This window comes from Prenolepis imparis, unplaced genomic scaffold (assembly GCF_030444845.1).
Source record: "Prenolepis imparis isolate NDT839.2.m4 unplaced genomic scaffold, iyPreImpa1.0 SCAF_6, whole genome shotgun sequence".
In the NCBI taxonomy this organism is placed as follows: domain Eukaryota; kingdom Metazoa; phylum Arthropoda; class Insecta; order Hymenoptera; family Formicidae; genus Prenolepis; species Prenolepis imparis.
In genome coordinates this window covers 2,166,025-2,189,858 of record NW_028141164.1, presented here as the reverse complement: position 1 = coordinate 2,189,858, position 23,834 = coordinate 2,166,025, and the positions used below count along the sequence as shown (strand labels likewise).

At 30.1% G+C, this 23,834-nt stretch overlaps 2 protein-coding genes across 5 annotated transcripts in view; one reads left to right on the top strand and one right to left on the bottom strand.

Annotated features, from left to right (window-relative positions):
- Positions 1–102: 102 nt before the first annotated feature.
- LOC145937401 (uncharacterized) lies at positions 103–5,700 on the top strand. Its single transcript, XM_083040422.1, is given in 15 exon segments — positions 103–180; positions 460–599; positions 722–895; positions 1,209–1,508; positions 1,590–1,704; positions 1,834–1,997; positions 2,755–3,034; positions 3,037–3,180; positions 3,245–3,505; positions 3,713–3,881; positions 4,084–4,281; positions 4,404–4,546; positions 4,629–4,844; positions 5,024–5,377; positions 5,503–5,700. Coding segments are annotated over 15 exon segments (2,754 nt in total). The 3' UTR covers positions 5,521–5,700.
- A 207-nt stretch (positions 5,701–5,907) lies between these two features.
- LOC145937568 (uncharacterized) overlaps positions 5,908–23,834 on the bottom strand; it is a 94,759-nt gene continuing 76,832 nt past the window's right edge. Inside the window, exons 2-5 of one of the 4 annotated variants that reach the window (XM_083040690.1) lie at positions 8,480–8,663; positions 6,846–6,998; positions 6,587–6,693; positions 5,908–6,406 (exon numbers count right to left, since the gene is read on the bottom strand). In XM_083040690.1, the coding sequence (XP_082896816.1) occupies positions 6,613–6,693; positions 6,846–6,998; positions 8,480–8,663 (418 nt within the window). In that variant the 3' untranslated portion in view covers positions 5,908–6,406; positions 6,587–6,612. Of the gene's footprint in view, positions 6,694–6,845; positions 6,999–8,479; positions 8,664–23,834 lie in introns of all 4 variants that reach the window. The other 3 variants (XM_083040692.1, XM_083040691.1, XM_083040689.1) reach the window with 3 other exon arrangements.

Below are 23,834 nucleotides of genomic sequence, written 5' to 3'. Positions count from 1 at the left end.
GCATTAAGGCATTCTTGGCGCCTTGTCGTGTCTCGATTGTATTTGTCGGCTTTGTCGCTTATAATTATTGATTCGTCGCTAATAAATAATTCATTAGACGCAATGGAATCATACTTTGAAATAGACTTCCTGCTGCCGCATATGAAGATCAAGTTAATGTCGGGAACAAGAGATACACAGGTATTATTGCAACGATATTCGCTTTCATATTGCAAATTAACGTTTGATTCTCGTTTCACATTTATGTCGAACATTATTTTTATATCAATCAGATTGCGTGTAAGTTCGAAAGTACGAATTTAAAATAATTAATTTTAAAAAAATTAAAAAAGTAGTAAAATTATAGTAAAACCACATGAAACGAGTCGGGCAGATTTGTATGTAAATATAAATAATTGATATCTTATTTGTAGTTTTGTAATTATAATTTTATTATTGATCTTTGTTTGTTAAAAATAGATGTGGGTCGCAGAGCAAATATTAATGAGTTTGAAAAAAATTGAATCAAAGAGAGATTTTGTAAAAAAACTCGTTAGATGTGACATAATCTCTACCATATGCGATACAATGCAAGCGACTTCAGATGAAAATTTTGTAAAGTATGCAATTTTTTTATGTTACAATGATTTCAATATTTATTTGTTACATTCAATTTCTTACATCATCATGTAAATCAAGATTGAAAATTGTTTATGGTAATTCTATTTTTATGCATGCACAGAGTCATTCTCGAATTTCTCGATATCGTAAGCGTCTATAAAGAGTTCTACGAAAATCACACGGCCATGAGTGCTATAAAATCAATGTTAAGTATCAGTTATTGTGTGTACACATCACTTAAAGACACGGTAATGTTTGAAAAGATTGTACAATGTGTCTGCAAAATACTTGTGAGGTATATATTTTTTTCATATTTTTCCATTTGTCATATTTACCATAAATACATACAAACATACATAATTCATTATAGTATTATTCATTATATCTGTATATATTTATAATTATTCATTATTTATATTTATTGATTATTTATATTATTTATTCATATTATTTACAATTACATCTACTATATACATGTACCATATTATTAAAATATGAATAATTTTCGATTATTTATTACGTAATCTGCTTTGCCGAAGCAGTAGCAACATAATGCGTAATTCGTACATTGTATTTAGTGAAGCATTAATCATATTTAATTTTTTCAGATCAATGAAATTAGCTATAGATTTCGACAATGTCTGCATTCCCCAGCAAGTTATACTTTTCATAAAGGTTCTAGATATCCAAGATTTGCGAAATGATAAGACAAAATTGATGACCATCGTGATATTAAATGTTGTTCTGCGACAAGTAACTATCGATGAAAACATTGATGTAGAGATAATCATTGACGTCTCTTGCGATGCACTAAAATTAATGAAAGAAATTGTCAAATATGACAACGACGATAACATAATTTCACAAGCTACTGCCATATTATGCGGTACTTGCGCTGGCAGTTCTCGGTAAAGAAAAGACATCGATAAAATTATATGCTTTTTTTAACATCCAATCTATTTTATATTACAAATATCTTTGTTTGGCAGATTCTGTTTTGAGCAAAATAGTCAAACGGAGAAGCCTGAAATTTCTCAAAAGAAGAATAATCTATTAATTTGCATTTACGATATAATACAAAATATAATTACACCATATGTCAAAGTACGTATATAAAATTTATTTACGCAAAATATATTTACGTTAAAAGTGATACTTGATTTACTGATACATTTATCATCAACTGAGTCATCAGAGTATCGTTATAATGAACTTGACATATTTTTTTGGCAGGACGCAGACTTGTCCCACGTAGATTCGAACGAGTTTCGAGAAAATTTCATCTTCTGTCTAAACAATCTGTATCGATTGGAAAACTGTTCTCACGACAACTTGTCAAATCACTTGGTTGCTAATGGTTATCTGAAGTACTTCTTGCTCTTGGCTCCAGAGCTTTCGTAAGTTGCGTCGGTTTCTAATGTTGAATAAGATAGGATATCACGATTACAGTCATCGAATGCAAAATAACATGAATATATATCTTACTTTACTTTATATGAAAAATTTACCGAGAAACGCAAGCATCTGAAGTATAATATGAGAAAAATTAATAGTTATAAGTATATTTATATATAATTCAAGAAAAAAAAAATATATATGTATAATTTTTGTTTTATATATATAATTATTTATTAAAGAATCCATATACAAAATTTAAACAACGTAAATATTTAAAACAAGGTTTCCAAGATATTTAAAAAATGCCCTAAATTTTTGAAATATTCCCTAATTAATTATCGGCCTTTTGTGTTTGAGAAAATATTCATTTTTAATTTTTCAACGCATCAAAAGTTCTTTCATTATGCTCTCAAGAAAATTTTAAAGTTTTTAATTTATATTAAGATATATAACTGCTATTAACTTTTTCGTAAATTGCACCTTTCCACACTTTTATCCATTTTCTCTAATACATTTCACACTATTAAGAAGTCTTTAAATGTATATGAAAAATATACATAAGGAAAAGTGCTTTATTTTTGCATTTTTATATATGATAAAACGTTGGAAATATTTGATACAAAATCATACTTTTTAAATTTTGCAATACTACAGAATGCAATGTATAAAATTTCTTATTTTAAAGAAAAGTTTATAATGTATATATTATATATAAATTATATTGCACAATAAAATATGCAGGAATATGCATTATAGGGAAAATTTACGAAGAAACATTTGCACATTACTATCACAGATTCTGTGTGTTCTTAGTAAAAAGACATTCTCACTCAGAGACAAGGACAAGTTTGCATATAGTTTGCGCAAAGATTTTCTTGACTTAATATCAAAAAATTCGACGAAAGAGCGATGGAACAATGTTGTAGCATCGTATCCCGGAAATGATGGAATGGCCTTGCTGATTTTGCTATATTATCATTTCCAAGGCACTGGAGAGTACGAGATTTTATTTTTTTTTATACACATTATTATTTACATTTTACTCACAAATATTGTACATTCTATATTGTTTTTAGAAATGATATAATATCTTTGGAATCGTTAAGCGTTAGAATCTTGATATTTTCAATATCTAAATTAGACTCAGTTCTGATTTTTAAACCTTTATGGTTCCTATTCGCTGTAAGTACATTTATATATCTTTTCGTATTTATTCATTAAACATTAATCACGCTCGTTTTCGCAGGTAACATCTGTGTCTCATCAGAATCCTAATTTAACACATAATTACAAAAGTGCGGTTATCGTATTAACGAATATTCTGCAAGAGTTAGAGATCAGCAAGTTTTATACCCACCACATCGATCTTTTACGTTATTGTCTTGAATGCTCAAACCTTTCTCAGAGCTTATTGAGACAAATTTTAAATTTATGGTTGATAGAATCCGATGGTGATATCGAGCTTTTGTTATCGATCAATTGTGACAAAGTGGTTCGCCATTTATTGGTGAGCGCAATATTTATCTTTTATAATATCAGAGAGCAGGAAATTAATATCGATTATATATATATGCATTAAATTTTCTCTTTTAAGTATATTTTAGTATAAAATTAAAAATTGGAAGTATTATGTTTTAGTTAAATCATATATTTATTAATGCAGCTTCTTTTTTTTATATAAGATACTCAATCTTTAATATTTATCTGCAAACAGATTGTGATACAAAATGGTTATCCTGAAGATGTTGTCAGTGCAGCTGTAAAAGGATTCCGTCATCTAATTCAAATTAATAAAACTAATAGTGATATTGTAGAACAAATCGCGGAAACTGTATGGCAGATGCTGCCCAATATACTTTCATCGTATCATTCAGATCATACTGGTTTGTCAAAATATTTCTATACTTCTTAATATAAATATCAATCCAAATATATTCAAATATTCTCAATATAAAATTTTATGAACAACATATATTCCATAAATCAATATTGAACTTAATAATATATTTATCTTGTTGTATGAGGAGAATTAATATTATGATATTCCTGATAAGATTAGAACATTTTATTAATATGCATTTGCAGTTGCACATATAAAGGCTGCTTTGGAATTAGCTAATATTACTCAACCACATATAATACCGATTGAAGTTATATTACGCAGCGCTCATAATATTGTCAACATTATATTAAAGAAGAACACAGATTCAAAATTCATGACATTAGTTATAATGCAAGCACATATTTTGTTGGTTTCCGCTATATCACGCAAGTCATTTAAAGGTAAAAAAAAAAAAAAAAAAAAAATATATTCGTAAAAATAAATAATTATTTCAGTAAAAATATGTAAATATATATTTTTGCCATAAAAATGTATTTATATTTATATAAAATTTCAATCGCAGTGCTTCAAATATACGTACAAAAATCTAAACTACTAAAAGAATTGCTCGCTTATGGATTTTCAAAAGAAAGATCAGAATTATCCACGATCAGCATGAAACTGCTTACGTTCATTATTCATTGTCAAGAACAATCATCGATAAAGGTATGCATAATGATTATCTGAATTGCATATGTGAATTTAAATGAAATTCTTTAATACTTTAAAATATATTTGTTTATTTCAGTGCGAAGTGCCAATCAAGATTCACATAAAAATGTTATTAGATCTTTTGGTAAATGTACAAAAATCGTCAAATTGCATAAGTGAAATGCAATTTATATGTGATCTTTTAAAACAAAATTTTGATGGATCAGCTGTCGTTTTGACAGAAATTTCTAATACTAATGATACGAATATAATTATTTATCTGTACGAAGTTTTCCATAGAATTCACGCACTGGTCAGTATATATATTTAACATTACAGAAATAAAAAAAAAGTACTAGAATATCTTTCACTGTATAACACAAAAATTTGTTTACAATATAAAGCTAGAGATTAAGGATTATTAAAATAGTCGAATAGGAAACAGTGCGACAAGGGTTGATCTCATAATTAATTTTTTTTTTTTTTTTATAGAAATGTGTGTTGCAATGGGACATGGTATATCAAGGTTTAATGATTTTATTACATTTCTGTAATACTAAAGTAACCACTAAAGCATCTCAACTGCTGTCTCATATTTGTACCGATATAATAAATAATTATCATCTCATTACTAATGTCGTAAGGACGCGATATATATCGAATCATTTTGTCGAGTTCGTCGTTACGTGGCTTTATTATCGCAAAACAACTTGCCATGATGTATTGTGGAATCCTAGATCGCTGTGCAAATCACCCTTTGATAAAGCTTTGGATCATCTTAAAGAATATTCTGTAATGTTAAATGACAAAGGGTTGAAAGGTGCTTATCAAAATCTTCAAGATGCGGTAAGAGATGTTTTAAAAATCCTAAAGTAAACTAAACTATACATTTTTATGAGAGTTTTTATAAGAGTTATCAATATCTTGTAACTTTTATATATTTTTTCTTCATTTTTATATTTTTGTTTTAGCTGTCACACTTCCAATAAATAATAACAATGGATTATATCACGTTGTATCACAGTACAATTAGTTTGCAAAAAAGAAGTTGCAAAGAGTTTGTGTGTGCACATATTTTATAAAAGAATATAAATTCTTAGTTTTTATAGCAGATTTTGAATTTCTTATTAGAAATCGATGCAATTTGTTTTTTAAAGTTTAATAATTAAATTCTGTATTTTGAGAGAACAATAATGTACATCTAAAACATAGAATAAAATTAAGTTCTATATTCTTCAAATTAAGAACTTAAAGTTCTGTAGTTTAAGAGAGAATAACATTACATGTAGAATATATAAGATTTAATATATGTTGATGTATAAGATAAAATATATGCTGCATTTTCTTTACCTTTCCGTTATATATATATATATACATCGAGATAACATTACTCAATTTTATAACATAGTATGTGGAGATTGAAAAATATATATTTCAAGCATATTTCAACAAAAGTGATATATATAAAGACGATGATTGAAAATATATATTATTTCAAGAATATTTCAACAAAAGTGATATATATATAAAGACGATGTCGGAAATTGCTATATATATCGTTATTACTATGTATATGTTAGTGCATCTAACAGTTTATTGTGCAGTACCATTATCAATTTTATAACAATATCATAAGTAATATGTGCGTATACAAAAAGTAGAAAAAGATTGTATTTGAATAAGAATTTAATCCCTCGATGTACTTTCTCCTCGTCTTGGTGCAAAACTGCATGTTATGCATTTTTTGCCATTTTTGTGCATGATATGCATTTAAATTCCATTCTCATTTTTTTGTACTTTTCTAGACATCCGAATATGCACATCATGCAGCAGTCACATTACATCGTCGATTTAATCCTTTCGTGGTAGCAAGTTCTAAACAAGAGAGAAGCGTTACTGTTACAACTATAATATTGTATAATCGTCGCATATAGAAGACGCGTTCTTTGTTGCGCGACTATAATTACTCCGAAGGGGTTAAACGAGTATACCGACAGCCCTCCGGTGTTTCAATCGTTCATTTTGAGATTAAAAGATATTTTTTTCTCTACTTGCGTCTGTTTTTCGCGTGTTTCTTCTTCTTACTTTCGCGGTCGACCATTTCGCTGCATGAAGCAACCTTTAAAGGAATTTAATCTCACGTCAATCTCACCATCCTCCAACTGAAATGTGTTTATCGTTCGTGTTACCATATCGTCTGCGTAAACGAGAAATAGTATATTGGATAGATATTAGATATACGTATATACGGTACATAGCGACATACAGCAACCAAACGCAATTAAGGGAATTGGTATTTCGCGTATATACGTACTTGATCGAATAAATAAATCTCCTTGTAACAGGACGGTGACACGCATTCCCGGATGCAGCGTGTTTTCGCACCGTCACCGCTTCTGGGCTCCGATTGCATTTTACAGGCTCCGCTCTCCTCGCAAGCCTGCTCGAATTGTCTGAAGAGAAGCTCCTATGACAATACATTATATCTGTCAATCATCGTAATTACAACACATCGATTTGATATACTATCTTTCTCAAATATTAATTTTAAGTACAACAAATATTTAATAACAGCAAATTGGAATCGTATTCAAATATTCCATCTTATTTTTGCTACAAATAAATTATTTATTATTCTGTCACAGAGTACCTCAAATAAGTGTCGCGGTCAAATTTGTGTTCCGAAATATGAAGATTTATTATAATATTAATTTGCAGAAAATTATTCTGTTACAGTTTGTGCGTGGTATTAATGAAACGATGCTTGTATTTTGTATATTTACCATGTCGTGGCGGGATGAAGCAGAATGCAACAATTGATTCGCGCATGTTGAAAGATTAACCTCAATTAAAGTCAATGTGACTTCCAGCATGTTATATATACGCCTTAATTTTCTTCGCGAATAGCTCTACAGCCTCTACAATTTGCCTTTCACCGCGTAAATAAAAGCATTGGCGCGATAGATTTTTAACGGAGAATATTTACCGAGCATCACTTCAGGAAGCTGTGTATACAACTTTCTTTTATTTCATCTTCTAATAGAAAGATACATACATGTCGTAAAGATATTTTCGATAATAACGACTATTCGTATCTGAAATGTCGATGAAAGATCGTCCGTAAAATCCTCGCTTCGATACGACTTTTCGTTTTTTCTTTACCGGAAGCGGATGTCACGGATTACTTTTAACTTTTAAATGTAACATCCCCGCTGTATCTTTCTACGGCGCGTAATCGCGTTAAATGTCCTCTTTCGTACTTTTCTGATCGCAAAGAAACTCACTATCGCGTCTTGTTACGACCTAAATTTAATTTTCGTGATCTACTTTTCACTGAACAAGTTCGACAAAAGAAAATTCTTCCTCATTGCTACAATGAAACGCGATGAATTTGAGTCAGAACTTCCGAATGGAAATATTCGCACGTTACTTTCAAGCATATATACACTTTGACCTTTAGCCGAATATTTGTGAGTTGATGCCAGATCGATCGCGGTTTCTTTATTTAATTGTTATCTCAATTCGATTTTATTTTCTTGATTACCGCAGCATTGACAACCCACTCCTGATACATCTCTTAACAATGATTCCGAATTTTTATTTCATTGCTAGTATTTTTTTCTAACAAACAAGACAATTTTTTTATAACATCCGATTTTTTAAGAATTTATTTTCAAATTTTTTTACTGAACGAATCTTTGATTTACGCGAGCGTTAAAAGATATTTTATAACTAATTAGTGATTTACATGTAAAAAAAGGACTTGAGGGCTTTATATAATATTCGCCGTTTAAAAGTCGGAGCCGGATTAGCGTCAATTGCTGCCGTCCCCGGTGTTGTAAAAGCGCCACCCCTTTGAATGAGGGTTGCCTGCCATAACCTGGTATCAGTGCTCAAGCACGTATCACTTGTCAAGGATAAATCCGACGAATTGTATGTTCGACTTACATTCTTGGTGGTCTCCTTGTACGGGTACTCGGGAAATGCGAAGGTCTTGGCGAGGAATCCTTGCTGGAGGTGGCCGATGACGAGAATCAAGCTGAGCACGAACGCCACCCCCGATGCCATGTTGAACGGAGCCGGATCAATAGACAGGGATGGCGCTCCGTCTGCTTCCTCCACTGTGTTTCTACTAGTGGAAAATAGAAAACTTTCTGACCTCTCTAATAAATTGTGAGAAGCGACCACACACACATTGATTTGTTGTGAATATTCCATTATTAAACCGTATATCATTTCTTCAAATTTTTCCGCACAAGTAAATACAAGTTGTCGTTGGATCATTCCTTATTTTTTTCCGCGCATTGTTTTGCCCTTCTGCAGTATAGATAGTTTACTTATTTTCTTTTTAATAAGACGACTTTTTATTTGTATCGTACGGCACAATTAAATTTGTTTATAATTCGAATTACGTATAATTATTTCAATTTTATTTGAGAGCCCCTTACTAAATCTTAATTGTTAATTATTTCAATGTTTATACTATCTTCAGTCGCGCTTGAAAACTTGATTTCAATAAAATATACAACAAAATATAGGATTTTACGTTCATTAAAACTCATAGCTTAATATATTGAAACAATGTTATTCTATTTTATGAAAACAAATATACTATCAAAATATATAAGAGATGAATTTTTGGCTCGTCTTAAAATATTAAAAGTCGACACTATATGTCGCCGTGGACGCTTATATACGGCGCATTCTTATATTATGTATATTAAATAAAAGTGTACGCTGGTTTCTGCTTGGCACCAAAATATTCTGCAAACAATGTACTACCGAAATATATAAAAGATGAATTTTTGGCTCGTCTTAAAATATTAAAAATTGATACTTTGTTGTTGCGGACCCTCGATGCCGACGAGTGAAACTTTACTTCGTAATTTACAATTTCGTAAAATTTTTTCCAGAAAACTTTTCTTAAGAAAAACAGCCGAAAAACAAGAACTTCTAATGCAAATCGCGCGACCGAAATTCGCGAGGATTAATAGCTGTAATATCTTACTTTTCGAGAGAAGGGAAATAACGTGTGAATCGTAATCCCTCCAGTTATTAATCTAACTGGCTTCTCGCTCGCTTAAAAAATTCGTTTGCTCCGCTTTAATTAAAGTACCGAGTTTCTTTTATTTATATTATATATTTGAAAAGATAACTCAGATAACTCACGACAAATCTTTTTTGCACTTTTGTAACTTTAAATCAAATAATGAAAACTTATATCAGAATAAAAAAATTATATACATAATTATTATATATGATATAAATTTAAAAAAAAAATTGCCAATTATATAGTTTTACATTCCTTTATATTATAAAAATAGTGCGTTTACTATTAGCTTTTTAAATATTATTAATGTTATATATTCATTTTTAAATACAAGTACATAAAATATTTTTAATGCAATATATTACATCTTATAAAGTCCTTCTCTGAGATAATAAAATCATAATTCAGTAGTTTTGCTAAATAATAATATATAAAACTTGAATTTCCGACTAACATATAGGTCGTTTTTCATTTTTAAATCTGACCAGAACAACACAAGCGCGCGCTATGCACGCGCCATTTCTCGATTTTATATAAAAAAAAATTATATTTTTATATAAAGTTTGTTTAAATTTGATTAACATTTTTTGACAGAAATCAGATAATTAAAGCGTTAATTTGCTAATTAAATTTTAAAATAAAAATATGTTATAAAAATTAAAAATGTTACAAATAATATGTTTACCACTTAAAACTCGAATAATATATTTCATTGTTTGCAGATAACTTTTATATATATAATACAATGTATTATCGAAATATACAAGCAATACATTTTTGGCTATTCTTCGAATATCAAAAATGGATACTTTGTAGCAGCGGAAACTATATGGCGCAAACTTTTATTATGTATATCAAATAAAAGAATTTGCACGCTCGTATCTAATTGGTATAAAAATAATCTGCAAACAACGTACTATTGAAAAAAGCGATAAATTATATTGGCTTTTTATATTAAATAAATACGAGCATGCAAATTATTTTATATAATATACATAATATAAGTCTGCGCAGTGTAGAGTTCGCGGCTACAAAAATTCATCTTTAAATAATCTAAAAAAAGAAAAAAATTCATTGCTTGTTTTTTGTTAATAGTACATTGTATGCAGATTACTTTTAAACCAAACAGATTCGAGCGTACAAGTTTTTTTATATAATACACATAATATAAGTCTGAGTTTTATAAATCCGCGGCAATAAAGTATAGATTTTTATTATTTTAATAAGAGACAAAAATTCATCGATTGTTCTTTTTAGAAGTACATTTTATACAGATTACTTTTATAACAAACAGATTTGAGCGTACAAACTTTTTGGTATAATACACGTAATACATTTGTGCGCAGTATGGGGTCAGCGGCTTAAAAATTTAAATTTTCAATATTTTCAAACGAGCCAAAAATTAATTTGTTGTATATTTTAACAGTACATTATATGCACATTATGATGGTACCATCAGCATACCAGCGTACAAACTTTTTGGTATAATACACGTAATATATTTGTGCGCCGTATGGGGTCAGCGGCTTAAAAATTTTAATATTCAATAATTTAAAACGCGCCAAAAATTAATCTTTCATATATTTTAACTGTACATTGTTTGCACATTATGATGGCACCATCAGCATATCAGCCTACAAAATTTTTGAACTAACATACGTAAAATGAATCCGCGCCGTATGGGGTCCGCGGTATAAAAATTTTAATTTCCAATATTTTAAAACGAGCCAAAAATTAATTTGTTGTATATTTTAACAGTACATTATATGCACGTTATGATGGTACCATCAGCATACCAGAGTACAAACTTTTTGGTATAATACACGTAATATATTTGTGCGCCGTATGGGGTCAGCGGCTTAAAAATTTTAATATTCAATAATTTAAAACGAGCCAAAAATTAATCTTTTGTATATTTCAACAGTACATTATATGCACGTTATGATGGTACCATCAGCATACCAGCGTACAAACTTTTTGGTTTAATACACGTAATATAATTGTGCGCCGTATGGGATCCGCGGTTTAAACATTTTAATTTTCAATATTTTAAAACGAGCCAAAAATTAATTTGTTGTATATTTTAACAGTACATTATATGCACATTATGATGGTACCATCAGCATACCAGCGTACAAACTTTTTGGTATAATACACGTAATATATTTGTGCGCCGTATGGGGTCAGCGGCTTAAAAATTTGAAATTTCAATATTTCAAAACGAGCCAAAAATTAATGTTATATATATTTTAACATTACATTATATGTACATTATGACGATACCATCAGCATTCCAGCGTACAAACTTTTTGACTTATTATACGTAAATTGTAACCGGGCCATATGGGGTCAGCGGCTTAAAAATTTGAATTTTCAATATTTTAAAACGAGCCAAAAATTAATGTTATATATATTTTAACAGTACATCATATGCACATTATGATGGTACCATCAGCATTCCTGCGTACAAACTTTTTGACTTATTATACCTTAATTGTAACCGGGCCATATGGGGTCAGCGTCTTAAAAATTTGAATTTTCAATATTTTAAAACGAGCCAAAAATTAATGTTATATATATTTTACCAGTACATTATATGCATATTATGATGGTACCATCAGCATACCAGCGTACAAACTTTTTGACTTATTATACGTAAATTGTAACCGCGCCATATGGGGTCAGCGGCTTAAAAATTTGAATTTTCAATATTTTAAAACGAGCCAAAAATTAATGTTATATATATTTTAACAGTACATTATATGCACATTATGATGGTACCATCAGCATTCCTGCGTACAAACTTTTTGACTTATTATACGTAAATTGTAACCGCGCCATATGGGGTCAGGGGCTTAAAAATTTGAATTTTCAATATTTTAAAACGAGCCAAAAATTAATGTTATATATATTTTAACAGTACATTATATGCACATTATGATGGTACCATCAGCATTCCTGCGTACAAACTTTTTGCCTTATTATACGTAAATTGTAACCGCCCCATATGGGGTCAGCGGCTTAAAGATTTGAATTTTCAATATTTTAAAACGAGCCAAAAATTAATGTTATATATATTTTAACAGTACATTATATGCACATTATGATGGTACTATCAGCTATCCTGCGTACAAACTTTTTGACTTATTATACGTTAATTGTAACCGCGCCATAAGGGGTCAGCGTCTTAAAAATTTGAATTTTCAATATTTTAAAACGAGCCAAAAATTAATGTTATATATATTTTAACAGTACATTATATGTACATTATGATGGTACCATCAGCATACCAGCGTACAAACTTTTTGACTTATTATACGTAAATTGTAACCGCGCCATATGGGGTCAGCGGCTTAAAAATTTGAATTTTCAATATTTCAAAACGAGCCAAAAATTAATGTTATATATATTTTAACAGTACATTATATGCACATTATGATGGTACCATCAGCATTCCTGCGTACAAACTTTTTGACTTAATATACGTTAATTGTAACCGCGCCATATGGGGTCAGCGGCTTAAAAATTTGAATTTTCAATATTTTAAAACGAGCCAAAAATTAATGTTATATATATTTTAACAGTACATTATATGCACATTATGATGGTACCATCGGCATACCAGCGTACAAACTTTTTGGTATAATACACGTAATATAATAGTGCCCCGAATGGGGTCCGCGGTTTAAAAATTTTAATTTTCAATATTTTAAAACGAGCCAAAAATAAATGTTATATATATTTTAACAGTACATTATATGCACATTATGATGGTACCATCAGCATTCCTGCGTACAAACTTTTTGACTTATTATACGTTAATTGTAACCGCGCCATATGGGGTCAGCGGCTTAAAATTTGAATTTTCAATATTTTAAAACGAGCCAAAAATTAATGTTATATATATTTTACCAGTACATTATATGCACATTATGATGGTACCATCAGCATACCAGCGTACAAACTTTTTGACTTACTATACGTAAATTGTATCCGCGCCATATGGGGTCAGCGGCTTAAAAATTTGAATTTTCAATATTTTAAAACGAGCCAAAAATTAATGTTATATATATTTTAACAGTACATTATATGCACATTATGATGGTACCATCAGCATTCCTGCGTACAAACTTTTTGGTATAATACACGTAATATAATAGTGCCCCGAATGGGGCCCGCGGTTTAAAAATTTTAATTATCAATATTTTAAAACGAGCCAAAAATTAATCTTTCGTATATTTTAACAGTACATTATATGCACATTATGATGGTACCATCGGCATACCAGCGTACAAACTTTTTGGTATAATACTCGTAATATAATAGTGCCCCGAATGGGGTCCGCGGTTTAAAAATTTTAATTATCAATATTTTAAAACGAGCCAAAAATTAATTTGTTGTATATTTTAAAAGTACATTATATGCACATTATGATGGTACCATCGGCATACCAGCGTACAAACTTTTTGGTATAATACACGTAATATATTTGTGCGCCGTATGGGGTCAGCGGCTTAAAAATTTGAAATTTCAATATTTCAAAACGAGCCAAAAATTAATGTTATATATATTTTAACATTACATTATATGTACATTATGACGATACCATCAGCATTCCAGCGTACAAACTTTTTGACTTATTATACGTAAATTGTAACCGGGCCATATGGGGTCAGCGGCTTAAAAATTTGAATTTTCAATATTTTAAAACGAGCCAAAAATTAATGTTATATATATTTTAACAGTACATCATATGCACATTATGATGGTACCATCAGCATTCCTGCGTACAAACTTTTTGACTTATTATACCTTAATTGTAACCGGGCCATATGGGGTCAGCGTCTTAAAAATTTGAATTTTCAATATTTTAAAACGAGCCAAAAATTAATGTTATATATATTTTACCAGTACATTATATGCACATTATGATGGTACCATCAGCATACCAGCGTACAAACTTTTTGACTTATTATACGTAAATTGTAACCGCGCCATATGGGGTCAGCGGCTTAAAAATTTGAATTTTCAATATTTTAAAACGAGCCAAAAATTAATGTTATATATATTTTAACAGTACATTATATGCACATTATGATGGTACCATCAGCATACCAGCGTACAAACTTTTTGACTTATTATACGTAAATTGTAACCGCGCCATATGGGGTCAGCGGCTTAAAAATTTGAATTTCCAATATTTTAAAAAGAGCCAAAAATTAATGTTATATATATTTTAACAGTACATTATATGCACATTATGATGGTACCATCAGCATTCCTGCGTACAAACTTTTTGACTTATTATACGTAAATTGTAACCGCGCCATATGGGGTCAGCGGCTTAAAAATTTGAATTTTAAATATTTTAAAACGAGCCAAAAATAAATGTTATATATATTTTAACAGTACATTATATGCACATTATGATGGTACCATCAGCATTCCTGCGTACAAACTTTTTGACTTATTATACGTTAATTGTAACCGCGCCATATGGGGTCAGCGGCTTAAAATTTGAATTTTCAATATTTTAAAACGAGCCAAAAATTAATGTTATATATATTTTACCAGTACATTATATGCACATTATGATGGTACCATCAGCATACCAGCGTACAAACTTTTTGACTTACTATACGTAAATTGTATCCGCGCCATATGGGGTCAGCGGCTTAAAAATTTGAATTTTCAATATTTTAAAACGAGCCAAAAATTAATGTTATATATATTTTAACAGTACATTATATGCACATTATGATGGTACCATCAGCATTCCTGCGTACAAACTTTTTGGTATAATACACGTAATATAATAGTGCCCCGAATGGGGTCCGCGGTTTAAAAATTTTAATTATCAATATTTTAAAACGAGCCAAAAATTAATCTTTCGTATATTTTAACAGTACATTATATGCACATTATGATGGTACCATCGGCATACCAGCGTACAAACTTTTTGGTATAATACACGTAATATATTTGTGCGCCGTATGGGGTCAGCGGCTTAAAAATTTGAATTTTCAATATTTCAAAACGAGCCAAAAATTAATGTTATATATATTTTAACATTATATTATATATACATTATGACGATACCATCAGCATTCCAGCGTACAAACTTTTTGACTTATTATACGTAAATTGTAACCGCGCCATATGGGGTCAGCGGCTTAAAAATTTGAATTTTCAATATTTTAAAACGAGCCAAAAATTAATGTTATATATATTTTAACAGTACATTATATGCACATTATGATGGTACCATCAGCATTCCAGCGTACAAACTTTTTGACTTATTATACGTAAATTGTAACCGCGCCATATGGGGTCAGCGGCTTAAAAATTTGAATTTTCAATATTTTAAAGCGAGCCAAAAATTAATGTTATATATATTTTAACAGTACATTATATGCACATTATGATGGTACCATCAGCATACCAGCGTACAAACTTTTTGACTTATTATACGTAAATTGTAACCGCGCCATATGGGGTCAGCGGCCTAAAAATTTGAATTTTCAATATTTTAAAACGAGCCAAAAATTAATGTTATATATATTTTAACAGTACATTATATGCACATTATGATGGTACCATCAGCATACCAGCGTACAAACTTTTTGACTTAATATACGTAAATTGTTACCGCGACATATGGGGTCAGCGACTTAAAAATTTGAATTTTCAATATTTTAAAACGAGCCAAAAATTAATGTTATATATATTTTAACAGTACATTATATGCACATTATGATGGTACCATCAGCATACCAGCGTACAAACTTTTTGACTTATTATACGTAAATTGTAACCGCGCCATATGGGGTCAGCGGCTTAAAAATTTAAATTTCCAATATTTTAAAAAGAGCCAAAAATTAATGTTATATATATTTTAACAGTACATTATATGCACATTATGATGGTACCATCAGCATTCCTGCGTACAAACTTTTTGACTTATTATACGTTAATTGTTACCGCGCCATATGGGGTCAGCGGCTTAAAAATTTGAATTTTCAATATTTTAAAACGAGCCAAAAATTAATGTTATATATATTTTAACAGTACATTATATGCACATTATGATGGTACCATCAGCATTCCAGCGTACAAACTTTTTGACTTATTATACGTAAATTGTAACCGCGCCATATGGGGTCAGCGGCTTAAAAATTTGAATTTTAAATATTTTAAAACGAGCCAAAAATAAATGTTATATATATTTTAACAGTACATTATATGCACATTATGATGGTACCATCAGCATTTCTGCGTACAAACTTTTTGACTTATTATACGTTAATTGTAACCGCGCCATATGGGGTCAGCGGCTTAAAATTTGAATTTTCAATATTTTAAAACGAGCCAAAAATTAATGTTATATATATTTTACCAGTACATTATATGCACATTATGATGGTACCATCAGCATACCAGCGTACAAACTTTTTGACTTACTATACGTAAATTGTATCCGCGCCATATGGGGTCAGCGGCTTAAAAATTTGAATTTTCAATATTTTAAAACGAGCCAAAAATTAATGTTATATATATTTTAACAGTACATTATATGCACATTATGATGGTACCATCAGCATTCCTGCGTACAAACTTTTTGGTATAATACACGTAATATAATAGTGCCCCGAATGGGGTCCGCGGTTTAAAAATTTTAATTATCAATATTTTAAAACGAGCCAAAAATTAATCCTTCGTATATTTTAACAGTACATTATATGCACATTATGATGGTACCATCGGCATACCAGCGTACAAACTTTTTGGTATAATACACGTAATATAATAGTGTCCCGAATGGGGTCCGCGGTTTAAAAATTTTAATTATCAATATTTTAAAACGAGCCAAAAATTAATTTGTTGTATATTTTAACAGTACATTATATGCACATTATGATGGTACCATCGGCATACCAGCGTACAAACTTTTTGGTATAATACACGTAATATATTTGTGCGCCGTATGGGGTCAGCGGCTTAAAAATTTGAATTTTCAATATTTTAAAACGAGCCAAAAATTAATGTTATATATATTTTAACAGTACATTATATGCACATTATGATGGTACCATCAGCATTCCAGCGTACAAACTTTTTGACTTATTATACGTAAATTGTAACCGCGCCATATGGGGTCAGCGGCTTAAAAATTTGAATTTTCAATATTTTAAAACGAGCCAAAAATTAATGTTATATATATTTTAACAGTACATTATATGCACATTATGATGGTACCATCAGCATACCAGCGTACAAACTTTTTGACTTAATATACGTAAATTGTAACCGCGACATATGGGGTCAGCGGCTTAAAAATTTGAATTTTCAATATTTTAACACGAGCCAAAAATTAATGTTATATATATTTAACCAGTACATTATATGCACATTATGATGGTACCATCAGCATACCAGCGTACAAACTTTTTGACTTATTATACGTAAATTGTAACCGTGCCATATGGGGTCAGCGGCTTAAAAATTTGAATTTTCAATATTTTAAAACGAGCCAAAAATTAATGTTATATATATTTTAACAGTACATTATATGCACATTATGATGGTACCATCAGCATTCCTGCGTACAAACTTTTTGCCTTATTATACGTAAATTGTAACCGCCCCATATGGGGTCAGCGGCTTAAAAATTTGAAATTACAATATTTCAAAACGAGCCAAAAATTAATGTTATATATATTTTAACATTACATTCTATGTAGATTATGACGATACCATCAGCATTCCAGCGTACAAACTTTTTGACTTATTATACGTAAATTGTAACCGCGCCATATGAGGTCAGCGGCTTAAAAATTTGAATTTTCAATATTTTAAAACGAGCCAAAAATTAATGTTATTTATATTTTAACAGTACATCATATGCACATTATGATGGTACCATCAGCATTCCTGCGTACAAACTTTTTGACTTATTATACCTTAATTGTAACCGGGCCATATGGGGTCAGCGTCTTAAAAATTTGAATTTTCAATATTTTAAAACGAGCCAAAAATTAATGTTATATATATTTTACCAGTACATTATATGCACATTATGATGGTACCATCAGCATACCAGCGTACAAACTTTTTGACTTATTATACGTAAATTGTAACCGCGCCATATGGGGTCAGCGGCTTAAAAATTTGAATTTCCAATATTTTAAAAAGAGCCAAAAATTAATGTTATATATATTTTAACAGTACATTATATGCACATTATGATGGTACCATCAGCATTCCTGCGTACAAACTTTTTGACTTATTATACGTTAATTGTTACCGCGCCATATGGGGTCAGCGGCTTAAAAATTTGAATTTTCAATATTTTAAAACGAGCCAAAAATTAATGTTATATATATTTTAACAGTACATTATATGCACATTATGATGGTACCATCAGCATTCCAGCGTACAAACTTTTTGACTTATTATACGTAAATTGTAACCGCGCCATATGGGGTCAGCGGCTTAAAAATTTGAATTTTAAATATTTTAAAACGAGCCAAAAATAAATGTTATATATATTTTAACAGTACATTATATGCACATTATGATGGTACCATCAGCATTCCTGCGTACAAACTTTTTGACTTATTATACGTTAATTGTAACCGCGCCATATGGGGTCAGCGGCTTAAAATTTGAATTTTCAATATTTTAAAACGAGCCAAAAATTAATGTTATATATATTTTACCAGTACATTATATGCACATTATGATGGTACCATCAGCATACCAGCGTACAAACTTTTTGACTTACTATACGTAAATTGTATCCGCGCCATATGGGGTCAGCGGCTTAAAAATTTGAATTTTCAATATTTTAAAACGAGCCAAAAATTAATGTTATATATATTTTAACAGTACATTATATGCACATTATGATGGTACCATCAGCATTCCTGCGTACAAACTTTTTGGTATAATACACGTAATATAATAGTGCCCCGAATGGGGTCCGCGGTTTAAAAATTTTAATTATCAATATTTTAAAACGAGCCAAAAATTAATCTTTCGTATATTTTAACAGTACATTATATGCACATTATGATGGTACCATCGGCATACCAGCGTACAAACTTTTTGGTATAATACACGTAATATAATAGTGCCCCGAATGGGGTCCGCGGTTTAAAAATTTTAATTATCAATATATTAAAACGAGCCAAAAATTAATTTGTTGTATATTTTAACAGTACATTATATGCACATTATGATGGTACCATCGGCATACCAGCGTACAAACTTTTTGGTATAATACACGTAATATATTTGTGCGCCGTATGGGGTCAGCGGCTTAAAAATTTGAATTTTCAATATTTTAAAACGAGCCAAAAATTAATGTTATATATATTTTAACAGTACATTATATGCACATTATGATGGTACCATCAGCATTCCAGCGTACAAACTTTTTGACTTATTATACGTAAATTGTAACCGCGCCATATGGGGTCAGCGGCTTAAAAATTTGAATTTTCAATATTTTAAAGCGAGCCAAAAATTAATGTTATATATATTTTAACAGTACATTATATGCACATTATGATGGTACCATCAGCATACCAGCGTACAAACTTTTTGACTTATTATACGTAAATTGTAACCGCGCCATATGGGGTCAGCGGCCTAAAAATTTGAATTTTCAATATTTTAAAACGAGCCAAAAATTAATGTTATATATATTTTAACAGTACATTATATGCACATTATGATGGTACCATCAGCATACCAGCGTACAAACTTTTTGACTTAATATACGTAAATTGTTACCGCGACATATGGGGTCAGCGACTTAAAAATTTGAATTTTCAATATTTTAAAACGAGCCAAAAATTAATGTTATATATATTTTAACAGTACATTATATGCACATTATGATGTTACCATCAGCATACCAGCGTACAAACTTTTTGACTTATTATACGTAAATTGTAACCGCGCCATATGGGGTCAGCGGCTTAAAAATTTAAATTTCCAATATTTTAAAAAGAGCCAAAAATTAATGTTATATATATTTTAACAGTACATTATATGCACATTATGATGGTACCATCAGCATTCCTGCGTACAAACTTTTTGACTTATTATACGTTAATTGTTACCGCGCCATATGGGGTCAGCGGCTTAAAAATTTGAATTTTCAATATTTTAAAACGAGCCAAAAATTAATGTTATATATATTTTAACAGTACATTATATGCACATTATGATGGTACCATCAGCATTCCAGCGTACAAACTTTTTGACTTATTATACGTAAATTGTAACCGCGCCATATGGGGTCAGCGGCTTAAAAATTTGAATTTTAAATATTTTAAAACGAGCCAAAAATAAATGTTATATATATTTTAACAGTACATTATATGCACATTATGATGGTACCATCAGCATTTCTGCGTACAAACTTTTTGACTTATTATACGTTAATTGTAACCGCGCCATATGGGGTCAGCGGCTTAAAATTTGAATTTTCAATATTGTAAAACGAGCCAAAAATTAATGTTATATATATTTTACCAGTACATTATATGCACATTATGATGGTACCATCAGCATACCAGCGTACAAACTTTTTGACTTACTATACGTAAATTGTATCCGCGCCATATGGGGTCAGCGGCTTAAAAATTTGAATTTTCAATATTTTAAAACGAGCCAAAAATTAATGTTATATATATTTTAACAGTACATTATATGCACATTATGATGGTACCATCAGCATTCCTGCGTACAAACTTTTTGGTATAATACACGTAATATAATAGTGCCCCGAATGGGGTCCGCGGTTTAAAAATTTTAATTATCAATATTTTAAAACGAGCCAAAAATTAATCCTTCGTATATTTTAACAGTACATTATATGCACATTATGATGGTACCATCGGCATACCAGCGTACAAACTTTTTGGTATAATACACGTAATATAATAGTGTCCCGAATGGGGTCCGCGGTTTAAAAAGTTTAATTATCAATATTTTAAAACGAGCCAAAAATTAATTTGTTGTATATTTTAACAGTACATTATATGCACATTATGATGGTATCATCGGCATACCAGCGTACAAACTTTTTGGTATAATACACGTAATATATTTGTGCGCCGTATGGGGTCAGCGGCTTAAAAATTTGAATTTTCAATATTTCAAAACGAGCCAAAAATTAATGTTATATATATTTTAACATTTTATTATATATACATTATGACGATACCATCAGCATTCCAGCGTACAAATTTTTGACTTATTATACGTAAATTGTAACCGCGCCATATGGGGTCAGCGGCTTAAAAATTTGAATTTTCAATATTTCAAAACGAGCCAAAAATTAATGTTATATATATTTTACCAGTACATTATATGCACATTATGATGGTACCATCAGCATACCAGCGTACAAACTTTTTGACTTACTATACGTAAATTGTATCCGCGCCATATGGGGTCAGCGGCTTAAAAATTTGAATTTTCAATATTTTAAAACGAGCCAAAAATTAATGTTATATATATTTTAACAGTACATTATATGCACATTATGATGGTACCATCAGCATTCCTGCGTACAAACTTTTTGGTATAATACACGTAATATAATAGTGCCCCGAATGGGGTCCGCGGTTTAAAAATTTTAATTATCAATATTTTAAAACGAGCCAAAAATTAATCTTTCGTATATTTTAACAGTACATTATATGCACATTATGATGGTACCATCGGCATACCAGCGTACAAACTTTTTGGTATAATACTCGTAATATAATAGTGCCCCGAATGGGGTCCGCGGTTTAAAAATTTTAATTATCAATATTTTAAAACGAGCCAAAAATTAATTTGTTGTATATTTTAACAGTACATTATATGCACATTATGATGGTACCATCGGCATGACAGCGTACAAACTTTTTGGTATAATACACGTAATATATTTGTGCGCCGTATGGGGTCAGCGGCTTAAAAATTTGAATTTTCAATATTTCAAAACGAGCCAAAAATTAATGTTATATATATTTTAACATTATATTATATATACATTATGACGATACCATCAGCATTCCAGCGTACAAACTTTTTGACTTATTATACGTAAATTGTAACCGCGCCATATGGGGTCAGCGGCTTAAAAATTTGAATTTTCAATATTTTAAAACGAGCCAAAAATTAATGTTATATATATTTTAACAGTACATTATATGCACATTATGATGGTACCATCAGCATTCCAGCGTACAAACTTTTTGACTTATTATACGTAAATTGTAACCGCGCCATATGGGGTCAGCGGCTTAAAAATTTGAATTTTCAATATTTTAAAGCGAGCCAAAAATTAATGTTATATATATTTTAACAGTACATTATATGCACATTATGATGGTACCATCAGCATACCAGCGTACAAACTTTTTGACTTATTATACGTAAATTGTAACCGCGCCATATGGGGTCAGCGGCCTAAAAATTTGAATTTTCAATATTTTAAAACGAGCCAAAAATTAATGTTATATATATTTTAACAGTACATTATATGCACATTATGATGGTACCATCAGCATACCAGCGTACAAACTTTTTGACTTAATATACGTAAATTGTTACCGCGACATATGGGGTCAGCGACTTAAAAATTTGAATTTTCAATATTTTAAAACGAGCCAAAAATTAATGTTATATATATTTTACCAGTACATTATATGCACATTATGATGGTACCATCAGCATACCAGCGTACAAACTTTTTGACTTATTATACGTAAATTGTAACCGCGCCATATGGGGTCAGCGGCTTAAAAATTTGAATTTTCAATATTTTAAAACGAGCCAAAAATTAATGTTATATATATTTTAACAGTACATTATATGCACATTATGATGGTACCATCAGCATTCCTGCGTACAAACTTTTTGCCTTATTATACGTAAATTGTAACCGCTCCATATGGGGTCAACGGCTTAAAAATTTGAATTTCCAATATTTTAAAAAGAGCCAAAAATTAATGTTATATATATTTTAACAGTACATTATATGCACATTATGATGGTACCATCAGCATTCCTGCGTACAAACTTTTTGACTTATTATACCTTAATTGTAACCGGGCCATATGGGGTCAGCGTCTTAAAAATTTGAATTTTCAATATTTTAAAACGAGCCAAAAATTAATGTTATATATATTTTACCAGTACATTATATGCACATTATGATGGTACCATCAGCATACCAGCGTACAAACT